The following is a 13,319-nucleotide window of genomic DNA, read 5'->3' on the forward strand; positions in this document are numbered from 1 at the left end:
TTCTTCAATAAAAAAAAAGTAAAACATTATAATTAACATATAATATAATTAATAAATGGAAATATTTCAGAACCATTTTCATATGAAACAATATATATATGCTTGATTGCACACACACACGCACAGCTCCCTGTTATTTAATTAAAAATATAAATACTTCAGCCACCTACATATTTTATGGCATAATACAATATAAAATATATTAAGATTTTTGTTTTACCCACTATAATGGATCTGTCAATACAAACAAAAAGTTACATAAAACGTTGTTTGTCGATTGACTGGGTAGGCCTACTGTTCACAGAGTATCTTTGTTTCCATGTCAGTTTGGTGGGGCTTTTATTATTATTATTTTTTATTTTATTATCTTTTCAATTTTCATTTCAATAAATACTGACGTGTATTAGTATTACGAATGAATAACATACAACAAACCTTGTATAAAATGACGATCTCCGTTGTGGGATGGGCAAAGTTGATTGTTGTCAGCTTTAACTGTTCAACGTTTCGCTTCCACTGTATTTGATGAAACTAATTTCATAATCCTTATTACGGTGACTTGTGCATCTAACAACAACGTATGAAATTACCATGACAAAATACCATTCATCAAAACTAGTCTACACTGATTTAATTGACGGAAAAACATTCGATTGTTCATTACTACTAATGCCAGTATTGTCAACTGGTTTCTTGCCTACCAGTGCTCACGCGGTACCACGTGATCAAAACATGTGACGTCACCGTGGCTTCTCCTATACATAAACGTATTAATCCTACGCTACCTTTATTAATTGCCAGGCGCGGTTCCAGGGGTGGTGGTGTTGGGTGTGCGCATGTTATTGTTATTTCGACATTTCCCGTTAAGTTACGAAAAGTACGGGAAAGGTAACCATATAAACGTCAACAATCCTTTACTATGACGTCAACAATACTCTGACTTTTTAATTAATATGATTATTCATGTCGAAGCGATAGGTAGGCCTACTACGTACATTTTTCGAACTTTTGAAATGTGCGAACAGAATCGCTGTTGGCATTTATGAGCATATTTATTTCAAATGTGTATAAATGTAAAATATCTGTTCATGGATTAAATATCACCTAATGACGACAACAAACTACTGTGCTGTTCTGTTGCAATATTTTCTACAAGTGTTGAACGGATATATAGGGCCTAAGTAGAGGTAAGTGTTTGTTTCATTGATTGTTTATCATGACCGTTGGAGTCGGAGGTGGGGGTGCGTAGGTGTTGGTGTTGTTGGCGTAGCCCCCCCCCCCCCCCCCCCCCCCACCCCTGAATAATTAAACTCAAACAGTGTGGATAGCCCCCTTCCACTATATAACATCTCGGCAACGCTAATGCGAGCGGGTAAAAAAAAGCATGGATTGTCCGGTGAATCCATTCAGTGGATTGCTTTTTCTCGTTCCAACCAGTACACCACAACTGGACAAAGGCCGTGGTATGTTTTACCCTGTCTGTGGGGAAAGTGCATATAAAAGATCCCTTGCTGCATTAGAAAACATGTAGCGGGTTTCCTCTGATGACTACGAGTCAGAATTATCAAATGTTTGACATCCAATAGCCGTTGATTCAGTAGCGTAGGCAGGATTTTGTATTGGGGGTGGGGGGGGGGGGGGGGGGGGCACCTGGCATCCAAGCAAACAATGATATCGAATAGTGGGATATGACACAGGAACCTTTTTAATGTTATTAATAAGCAAAAAGGTAAAAATTTCCCGGGATTCGGGAGTGGTCATGACCCCCCTGGCAACGCCACTGCGTTGATTAATTAATCGATGTGCTCCAGTGGTATCGTTAAACAAAACAAATAAACCATTGCATGCATCTGGAGCAATCTTGACAGTAGTCTATTGAAACTCGAAATTGTTTGTTGTGGGTTTTTTCCATAAAATAACACAAACATATGACAAAGCAATGTTCACAATGCACAATATTTTATTAATAAACACTCATTACAAAACAAAACTCATATAAATCACGATAAAAATGGCTAAATTTCATATACAATGATGTAAATAGTATTTTGGTGTTTTAAAAACAAAGTGTGATTAGTATTAAAGATAAAGATAAAGATAAAGATAAAAACTTTATTGCATATAAACATTCCACATACGGAACTGGATGCAAAACATATGCATAAACAAGAAACAAACAAAATGACTAAATAAGGACTAATTATGGGCAATACATGTATAATCGTGAACAAATTTGCATACCGACCAGCACAGGCTGGACTTTTGGATTTGCATAATATATATACATTTTTCTTGCATACTCATACTTTTAAATAGGTAATTATGGAAAGTTAGATATGCATATAATTTGACACGTTGACTATTATATTTCTTACATATTGTGATATGATGGTATTGATCTTCAATTACATTGCAGTGGTCACATAAACGTTTGACACGTTGACTATTATATTTCTTACATATTGTGATATGATGGTATTCATCTTCGATTACTTTGCAGTGGTCACATAAACGTTCTTCCACTGGAGTGAAGGGTATTATGATTGTTAAAAATATCAGCTGGAGCGAACTGATGTTACCCGTAACGATGATTTATCAGCACATTAAATGTACTATCCTGTGTTTGCTGCGACTGTAAGATGGCCGACAAAAACAGCCATTTCATCGACAACTTAAATGTATGTTCTTGTTCTAAATATTAGTGTTTCTGAGCCCGTGCCTGTCCAGACTCAATCTCAAATGACGTCACATGTATGCAATTTGTATGACGTCAAAGGCTCAGGGGCCCTATTTTCGAAGCCATCTTAGCCCTACGAAATCGTAAAACCGTCGTATGTTGTGACGTCACTACAGCGCACGCCATAGTGACGTCATAGCTTACGATGATTTCACGATTTCGTAGGCTAAGATAGCTTCGAAAATATGGGCCCTGGGCCAATTTCACTAAACATCGTAAGCTACGTTTTGCACGTAAACGTAAATCTACGACTGAAGAGCATTTCACAAAGAAGTGTATACGTAAGTTACAGTAAAGTTAGATGTAAATCTAAGAGTGCCCTCGACCGCAACTAGTCGCACACGTAAACTGCTACATCCACTTCGATAATTCATAAAATGGTGACACTTTTGGTTTTTGTAAAGTGTTTAACAAATTAACTCCCTTTATTAATCCAGTGATAGTCAGTTTTGTTACCTGTGTCATTTGATCCACTTAGGGCGGGATTTAGCTCAGTCGGCTGAGTGCTCACTTGAGGTGCCATCGTCACAGGATCGAACCACCTCGGTGGATCCATTCAACTGATTTGTTTTTCTTCTGGTTCCAACCAGTGCATCACAGCTGGTCAAAGGCTGTGGTATGTGCTTTCCTGTCTGTGGGAAAGCGGATATAAAAGATCCCTTGCTGCATTAGGAAACAAATGTAGCGGGTTTCCTCAAACAACTACTTGTCAGAATTACCAAATGTTTGACATCGAATAGCCAATGAATAATAAATCAATGTGTTTTAGTGGTGTCGTTAAACAAAAACCTTTCTTGTTTTTAATCCACTCTATTTTAAAAAAAAAAATTCAAATAGGTTAATAGCGTTCTATTAAGACGAGTCTGCATATTTTTTGATATATGCAAATGTATGCCGAAAAAAACAGACGATATTTTCCCCCAGTACCTATTTCATGTACCAGCTCCCATTAAACGCAGGGCCGTACCGTGGTCTGGACATGGGGGTGTGGTAAACTGTCCTGAAAACGCGTCTCTTCTTGTCTTCATTACGAATTCGGACCTCGGCTCATTTGCCTTGCATAAACTCAACTTGCTCCTATTACAATTCTGTGACACCCCTCTCCCCTTTACAAATGTCTGGTCAACTGACTATTATTTGATTGGGGTGAAAGTTGTCTAGACCAAAACCCCCCACAAAAACAACCACTAAAAACACACACACACACACACTCCCAAAGCAAATATAGGGAATTGGCCCATAATACAGTGTTTTCAACTATATAGGTTAACATTGTCGCCTATAGGAGTTTATTTGGTACAGTACAACCGTGTGTCGGTATACCGGAAACGGTGGTTTCCAAACTTTATTAAGTTTATTCGTTCTTTCTTTTAAAAGTTATGTTTGTTTTGTTTAACGATAGTACTAGATCACATTGATTATTAATAATCGGCTTTAGATGTCAAATTTCTGCTAAATGAGCTGCAAAAGAAACAGACGTAGATTTACGTGCAAAGTAAGTTAGTAGTATTTCTACGACCGGCTTCGTGAAATGGAGTAAACGTACACGTAGAGGTAGACGTACGACAGGTGTAAGTTTTACACGTAAACGTAAATTTACGATTTTTAGTGAATAGGCCCCTGGGCCCATATTTTCGAAGCAATCTTAGCCTACGAAATCGTAAAATTATCGTAAGCTATGAAGTCACTATGGCGTATGCTGTAGTGACGTCACACCCTACTAAGAGAGCTTCGAAAATATGGACCCTGGACCCATATTCACAAAAAAGGTGTAAATGTACGTCTACGACCAGCACTTACGTCTGCCGTAGATTTACGTTTACGTACAAAAAGCACCTTATTCTCAAAGACGGTCGTAAATGTAAACGTAACTTAGTTGGACGTAAATCTACGATTTAACACTCTCACCGGGAAATAATAAAAAAAAACACCATTAGAAAGGATGGCTACCGGATAATAACAAATGCGCAAAACGCAATTTCGTTTGCTAACAATAACATCGCGAACGGCGAACCATAGCATTTTGTTTAGGATCCGCGTTTTGGTACGAATTTGAGGACGTTTCTTAAAAAGGAAAAGATAACTCAGGAGAAATTGGCCGAGTCGAAAACATCCGTTCGATCACCAACCTGGCACTTGATGACAGGATAATGTAAATATTGTCAACATACCACAATATACCCCTCAAAAAACCCACTTAGCACGCACTAGCCTACATATAAACCCCTAAAAATATTGCTGTTGTCAAAGAGGAAGAGAAAAAAAAGAAGAAGAAAAAAAAAAAATAATGATAACCACTAACACGTAGCCTATGTTGTTACAAGGCTTAACAAGCGTTTTCCCTACACTGAACGCAAAAATATAAATTTGAAAACTGACTTGAAATAATTAAACATTTTAAATCTCTGAACTGGTTTATGAAGTTGCAATAAAATGTCAAATGTAGATGTTATACAAAGTAATTAAAGAACTTACATTTTCAAAGTCTAATATATAATAATAGAAAAGGCATGCAACTTGTTACTCATCTAGGACGGTAGTGACCTTTTATATTCCAGGTCAACCAAAGGGATAATTTTGTGTTAGCACCGTCAGATCAACGTAAAGATGAGTAATGAACAAGCGGTACATTTGTTTTTCATTATCTAATGTCATGGTATTTGGTGAACAATAGAATTATTTCATAACGTGTTGCTTTATAGCCTAATTTAGTCTACATTTTTATACTGGTGTTTTTTTTTTTTATAGCCCGAGTACTCTGACTGTAAGAGAGCTAGACGGACATTTGGAGTTATACGCTCTCATAACTGTCCAAATGTCCGTCTAGCTATCTTACAGTCAGAGTACTCGAGCTAGTTTTTTTGCTGCAAGGAAATACCTTGAAATGCCACAACCGCGTTAATTGATTTTCAGTAGCGTACTCCGCGTTAATTAATTTGTAGTTTACTTTGTTATTTCTTTATTTGAAAGTGTGTGTGTGTGTGTGTGTGTGTGTGTGTGTCACTGCAAAAATTATCATTATCATTTCCATTAGTATTATTAGCATTTATTCAAAACGGTCCCGTTTTACGTCCTCGTAAGGCAGTGTTAGAAACAATTATACCACGTATATTTGTTTATATTTTTATGTTAATATTTACTTTTGTGCTAGGCCAAAGAAATAAAATTATAAAAAGTAAATAAAATACATTTTAAAAATGTGTGTGTGTGTGTGAATGTGTAAAAACTTCATATTTTTTGCATACGTACTTTATGGATGGCCCCAGAATGGAAAACTTGTTTAATGCATTAGTGTAGTACCATGAACATATTCAGTAGCTTTTATAATTTTTTATAATGTTACACTTTTCGAAATTTCCATGAACATTACATAATTGTGTCATGTGCATATTGACATTTATTTACATTCTCATTTATACGTTATTTAATACATAATTATTCAAATTTTTTGTTTGTTTTTAATTCAATTTTTGTTTGTTTATTTCTGCATTGAAATAATTTATTTATATATATTTAATCATTAATATCATTATCGCACATCGAATTCACTGGAAGTTATGCCTAAAGTCAAGCAAGATACCGAAACACATTTGTGTTTATGGTATTATTTTTACCTTGTGTAGTGTGAATAAATTATTGTATGAATAAGAATATATATATATTACAAGGTCTGATTAAGGATTTTTAACAGGGTTGGGTTCCATAATTATAAAAAGGGCAACTGAAGGGAGCGACATATCTTGGGGGGGGGGGGGAGGGGGAGGGGGTCTGGGGCCATATAACCGTAAAATAAAATGTGTTGAGTGCGTCGTTAAATAAGACATTTCTTTCTTTCATGTACAGTGGGGGTACACATGGCAATGGTCGTGTCACTTCGTACAATTATGAGTTGCAGCGCAACATTGATTTTGAACATAATCAGATTGCACATAATTTGCAACTGCTGTACCAAGGTGCACCAGTCTGACATGTACAGTGGCAGTACACTTGGGAGTGGTCGTGTCACTTTGTACAATTATGAGTTACAGTGCAAGTTTGGCTTCGAATAGGGTTCAGAATGGACATGGATTTACGAGTTGCAAAACAGGTCAGGCTTTGATCATGTTTCAGAGTACGAGTGATTTCCAACTGCTGTACGAGGTGCACCAGTCACATGTTCAGTGGTGGTAGGTGTGTCCATGGTCGTGTCACTTTCTACAATTACGAGTTGCAGCACTGGGTTAAAGTGTGCTCGAAACACTATAGGTCGTTTGTGTTCTTGTTTTCTAGCCAAAAACATGAGCTTGATTATATGGTATTTGTTTGCATCGGTCTCGTGCTCAGATTGTACATGCATACTGGAACACAAAATTGATTATATAGTACTTTGGGTGTGTTAGTAAAGATATACTGTCTGGTTAGTAGAGGAAGGAATGTTTATTGCCATCTCCTTATTTATATTTTGTATTAAATTAATTCGCTGTATACTTTCTACATTATTAGACATATGCCATGGCACCTAAGCAAAGACCTGTACCTCCCAAAAAATCGAAAAGGTTACAACTGCGTTGTGAGAAGGCTTCAAGGAGTCCAGAGGCTACCAGTTCATCTAGTACATCAGGTTATGCAACGGGTGGCAATGTGGAAACAGCAGCAGGTAACCTAGCACAGCAAATTAAATTGCAGATCACAGCAGCTATACCTGAAATAGCACATGCCGTGGCTAACACTTTAAAAAATTATGGTTTGACCGTGAACTTGCAGAGCAAGCAGAACAATCCAAGGCCAGATGAGCAGCTGGAATCGTTCCTGTTGTCAACATGCCCACAAGGTAATGGTGAAGCATCAACCATACTGAATCCAGGTTTAAGTATGGTGGGTGCTGCAGGATTTGACAACCATAGCATGTCATTGGGGTTGGGGGTTGATGCTAAAACTAAGGCAAAGATTTGGGCCAACTAATACATAGACTTTGGCATACTCGTTAATCAGGCTAACCTGAAAGAGAAATTTACTGTAGTTGAGCAGGACGGTCAAATGGCCTTTGTCAAACAATCCCCATCACAGTTTAAGTTTGTCTCAGTGATGCAGTGGATTTTTGCATTTTATGTGTTTGTTGGCATTTACTGTCAGAAACATCCTCAAGAAGCTTGTGCTTTAATGAATTACGGTTATCCATTCAAACGCTTGCGAAGCAAACGTGTGACTATGCAGCCTTGCAGTATGACAGGAAATTTTGACAGTGGCGTGAATCATGCCCTGATCAACTGCTCTGGGATCAATTGAATCCTGAGTTATACCAAGAGGCTTTAGCAAATGGCATTAATCATAAATTGCGGCGTGACTGGCAGATCCGCGATAACAATCACAAACGGTCCCACTAGGCATCACAGGTTTGTTTTCGCTACAACAGTTCCAACAGTTGCACCAAAGGTCGGCTCTGTTCCTTTCAACACGTCTGCCAAAAGTGTGGTGGCCAGCACCCAAAATCTTCCTGCTCAAACAATGGCCAACCACGAGGTCAGCCCAGAAAAGCAACTCTGCCAGTCAGTCAGCAATAGCAACCACCCATTGGCCCCTATCAAAGTGGATAGGTTACAGTTTTGGCTAGATGGATATCCCATCAGTAAAAAACTCTTCATTGTCAATGGTTTCATTTTGTGTTTTGTATTCCGTACAGAAGTAACAGACAACATAGATTATCAAAAAACCTTAGATCAGCTCAGGTAAACTTAGATATTTCAGAAGAAGAGATTAAACAAGAATCTCAACTAGGACGCATAGAAGGTCCATTTTCAGATATCCCCTTTCCAAGTCTTCAAGTTTCACCACTTGGCTTAGTTCCCAAAAAACAACCTGGGGAATATAGGGTCATCCACCATCTATCATATCCTGAAGGTAATTCTATTAATGACGGTATCCCTAAAGACCTATGTTCAGTGCAATACCAAACCATAGAAGATGCACTAAAATTGATCAAGCATTTTGGTCCCGGGTGTTTACTGGCTAAAACTGACATCGAGAATGCCTTTAGGATTATCCCCATCCATCCTAGGGATTATGACCTCCTGGGTTTTTCCATTAAGGGACAATTTTTCTATGACAAGATGCTTCTGATGGGTTTCAGTTACTCTTGTTGTCTTTTTGAATGTGTTAGCTGTGCCTTACATTGGATTATGGAAACTAAATTACTATCAAAAGGTTGTGTTCATGTGTTAGATGATTTTCTCTTTATTGGTCCACAGTGTTAGTTGTCAGAAAAGTCTGGATGCTGTTTTACATCTTTCTCGAGATCTGGGGGTTCCTATAAAATCGGAGAAAACAGTTCTACCTACTACTACCATTACTTTTCTGGGGTTAGAATTGGACACTCTGGCTATGGAGATAAGACTTCCAACAGAAAAAGTCTGCAAACTTAGGATGGCATTGTCAGAATTCAAAAGAAAGAAAAATGTCTGCAAACTTAGGATGGCATTGTCAGAATTCAAAAGAAAGAAAAAAGCTTCGCCTTTCGAATTACAGTCCCGCATTGGGTTACTCAATTTTGCCTGTTCAGTGGTTACTCCTGGTCGGGCATTCTTGAGGCGAATCATTGACGTTACAATTGGTTTTTAAAAAACCTTACCACGGGAGGAGAATAAATAAAGAGGCCAGAGCTGATTTTCAGACTTGGTCATCTTTTATTGATGAGTTTAATGGGAGAGCAGTTCTTTTGAATGGTGTTTTTGAAACCTCAGATACATTGTGTGTATATACTGATGCAAGTAATTTGGGCTTTGGAGGAACCTTCCAAACCAAATGGTTCTTTCATCATGGGGAAAGTGATTGGGTGTTTTATCACATAACAGTTAGGGTACTTTTTCCTATCGTTGTAGCTGTAGAGTTATGGGCCCATGAGTTGAAGGATAAATGTTATGTTTTACTCTGAAAATGCAGCAGTAGTGCACATAATTAACAACCAAACATCAAAAGATCTGGTAATCATGAAGCTGTTATGCAGGCTTATCCTGATTTTATTACATAACAACATCATGTTTAAAGCATCACACATTCCAGGATTGCAAAATGTAGCAGCTGATCTACTTTCTCGGTTACAGGTTCAGCAGTTCAAAACATGTTTTCCTCAGATGGCCAAGCTGCCCACAGAGATACCACCCATACAAATCAACTGAAGGAGTTAGCTTCGAAGTTGTTGTTGTCAGCATTGTCACCCTCCTCCAGACAGGCATACGGACATGCTTTTGTGGTATATAAGCAATTTGTCATAATCAGTTTCCCCAAAAACCCATATTACCAGCTTCACTTGAAATGGTAATGTTATTCATTGCCAGTTGCTATCAAAAAACGTTGGCTGCAGCATCCGTGGCAAGCTATGTCTCAGCTTTGGGTTACATTCACAAGTTTGGGGGTTATCAAGATATTACCCAACATTTCATTATCGTAAAACTTTGCAGGGCTTTACTAAACTCCGTGCAACTCATGACCATTGACTGCGTATTACCCCTCAGGTACTCAAACAACTAGTGTTTTCCTTACAGTTCACTTGCAGTTCCCAGTTTTTACAACTCATGTTACAGGCAATGTATCTTCTGGCTTTTCATGCCTTTTTACGGATAGGTGAAATTACCGGACCTACTCCACCATCTGGTAATAGCCTAACCTTTGCTGATGTTAAATTTAAAATGGATGACACTCGTTTCCCAAGGTCATTGGAGATTTGTATGAAACAATACAAGCATAGCACGGGGAAACATTTACCACTGATAATTTTGGAGGAAAATTCTAACACACCTCAGCTGTGTCCTGTTAAAGTAGGCTGGAACTTTGTGAGGATTCGTAAACATCATTCGTTCTCTGCCCCGCTTTTCTCTTTTATGGATGGCACGGCAGTGTCTCGTCAGTTTTTCTCAAGGCAGTTAAGGCTTTCTCTTCAATGGTCAGGGTTGTACACTAATGAGTGCAAGGGACATAGCTTCCACATTGGAGCCGCTACTACAGCGGCCATGATGGAAATTTCCGAGGACCAGATTCGTACCATGGGGCGATGGCATTCTCATGCATTCAAGAAGTACATCCGCATACCATCCCTGCAGTTAAATGAGCATATGTAACAGTTCAGTCCTACACACAGGTTTAACTATAAAGATTTTAAATCTCTGCTGATTCTGAGTCATTAGCTAGATGGCAACTAAGGCCTTCTTTGCAGGAGATACTGTTGTCAAGTGCCACACAGCTGTATAGACAATTGTCAGACTAGTTCAGTTGCAAACCTGGGGACAGATGCCTCGGTTACAAGGTACTGGTTCAAGTTAGAAGCCTTAAATATATATACTTTTTCCTGATTGTCTTATATTAGTTAACCTAAGTATACATATAGTGGCCTGGGGACCACGGCCTTGGCTATACTAAATATTATGTATGTTCTTTCTTTACACACGTCCATTTTATGGTCTACAATGATATGTTCAAGGGTTTATTTGTTATTATTTTGTAGATGAGGTCAGCTCCAGTGACCTAGGGACAAGGGCCCTGGTCAATCTGGATTGTTACCTTAGTTGGTAAGGCACGGGAATTAATTATATTCCAACTTGTATTCGTCCATAAAAGCCTGGGGTCAAGGGCCTTGGCTGCATTAGTTTTGATTTTACGATGATCACTGTACACGTATCTTGCCTTTACTGCATGGGGACTTGGGCCTCTGCAGTATTATTTTTCATGGATATCTAATTCTCTTCAGAGGTATCGGAGAGTAGGCAAATGTGAAAATCAAAAAACAGTGGCACAGAAAAGGTTGTGGATGGGGGTGATTTGTATTGTATACAAATCTGTGGCGCGTATTTGAACCCCATCTTTCATGGTTCACTGAAAATTTAGGATTTTGAATATAACATTTTCCGTCAATTATCAATAAATGGCCTTTTTCAATTCATTTGGCGTGTTTGTGTTTTATTCACCGCTAACCATGAAACCGAGAACATCATTTTCTGGAGATTGACACAAATCAATATTTATTGTGTATAAATATATTTATGGCAAATCTAGATCCGTGTTTAAGCACTAATCAGGATTCGCGTTTTAGCGCCAAGCTCTTTCTAACTTTGCTAAGAGTTATTTTCCTTGTAACATTTTGGCGCAGAAAGAATAGAAAAGAAATTGTTCGCCCACCCTCCCACCTCCTTTGATGTATTATTCTTTTTGAAAGTTGATTATATGTTTTTATCTGTGTGACTTTTTAATAAACATTCACTACTTGTTCTTTCTGGCGGGTATTTGAACCCCATCTTTCATGGTTCACACTGGAAATTTAGGGTTTTGAATATAACATTTTCCGTCATTTATCAATAAATGGCCTTTTTCAATTCATTTGGTGTGTTTATGTTTTATTCACCACTAACCATGAAACGGAGCACATCATTTTCTGCAGATTGACATAAAATCATATTTTAGTAGCATTTCTTTCGCCTATATGAACATAAGGAGGATGGTTTTAATCACTGTATTGTGCGTGGCAAAAAATGTATGAACGATTCTTAATAAGAATGGTTATTGTGGGTTTTGAGACACAAGGGCGGGGACCGGGATGGGACCCGTTCCACCCCCTAAAAAATTAAAATGCCCCTTTTGAAGAATTTGTTTACAATTTTCAATGAATTGCCCTTTTCAGGGAGTTGCTCCATGTGCCTTTTGTCCTTGGTCCCCTCTCTAAAATGTTTTCTGGGTCCTCCCTTGCTACGAACGACCAACGAATGCCAATTTCTCCATGTCTTCAACGTTTTTTAAATTTCTTTTATATATATATATATATATATATATATATATATATATATATATATATATATATATTATATTTTTTTATTTGTGTGGGTTTTATTTGTGTGTGTGAGAGTGTGTGTGTGTGAGAGAGAGTAGAGAGAGAGAGTGTCTGTGTGTGTTTGTGTGAGAGAGACAGAGAGAGAATGTGTGTGTAAGAGAGAGAGAGTGTGTGTGTGTGAGAGAATGTGTGTGTGTGTGTGTGTGTGAGAGACAGAGAGAGAGGGAGGGAGGGGTTGGTTTTTGTTTTCTGATGCATTATTTCACCAGAGGGGCGAGATTTAGCTCCGTCTCTTGAGCATTCGCCTGAGGTGCTTGTATTGGAGAATCAAATCACCTCGGTGGATCCATTCAATTGATTTAGATTTTTTCTCGTTCCAACCAGTGCACCATAACTAGTCAAATGCCGTGATACATGCTTTCCTGTCTGTGGGAAAATGCATATAAAAGATCCTTTGCTGCTAAATGTAGCTTGTTTCCTCTGATGACGGCGAGTCAGAATTACCAATTGTTTGACATCCAATAGCCGATGATTATTTAATTAATCTTTTTTGTGCTCTATTAATGGAAACATGTATCGGGTTTCCTCGCTTAGAAGGGGCGGGATTTAGCCCAATGATAAAGCGCTCGCTTGATGGGTGGGCCTATTGGGTTATTTCTCGTTCCAACCAGTGCACCATGACTGGTATATCAAAGGCCGTGGAATGTGCTATCCTGTCTATGGGATGGTGCATATAAAAGATCCCTTGCTACTAAAAGAAAAATGTAGCGGGTTTCCTCTCTATGACTATAT

General features: G+C 38.2%; 1 protein-coding gene across 3 annotated transcripts; it reads left to right on the forward strand.

Moving 5' to 3' along the window:
* Positions 1-1,063: 1,063 nt before the first annotated feature.
* Positions 1,064-12,349, forward strand: LOC121378300. Of its 3 annotated transcripts, none has more exons than XM_041506408.1 (3): positions 1,988-2,678; positions 7,220-7,547; positions 9,814-12,349. In XM_041506408.1, the coding sequence occupies exons 1-3, from the start codon at positions 2,640-2,642 to the stop codon at positions 10,029-10,031; spliced, it is 585 nt and encodes a 194-aa protein (XP_041362342.1). In that variant the 5' UTR covers positions 1,988-2,639; the 3' UTR covers positions 10,032-12,349. The 3 variants fall into 3 exon arrangements, 2 of the variants coding, with proteins under 2 accessions (XP_041362342.1, XP_041362343.1); XM_041506409.1 differs by having other exon boundaries at positions 11,211-12,349; XR_005958702.1 differs by lacking the exon at positions 1,988-2,678 and adding an exon at positions 1,064-1,187 and having other exon boundaries at positions 7,220-12,349.
* The last annotated feature ends 970 nt before the right edge of the window (positions 12,350-13,319 follow it).

The sequence above is a fragment of the Gigantopelta aegis genome, chromosome 8 (genome assembly GCF_016097555.1).
Source record: "Gigantopelta aegis isolate Gae_Host chromosome 8, Gae_host_genome, whole genome shotgun sequence".
Lineage (NCBI taxonomy): Eukaryota > Metazoa > Mollusca > Gastropoda > Neomphalida > Peltospiridae > Gigantopelta > Gigantopelta aegis.

Excerpts from the sequence above, each read along its gene's own strand:
- LOC121378300 (XM_041506408.1), top strand. The coding sequence starts at position 2,640 with ATGGCCGACAAAAACAGCCATTTCATCGACAACTTAAAT. Across the intron at positions 2,679-7,219 it reads ATTTCATCGACAACTTAAAT|ACATATGCCATGGCACCTAA; the intron begins GTATGTTCTTGT and ends CTACATTATTAG. Across the intron at positions 7,548-9,813 it reads GTTGTCAACATGCCCACAAG|GTTCAGCAGTTCAAAACATG; the intron begins GTAATGGTGAAG and ends TCTCGGTTACAG.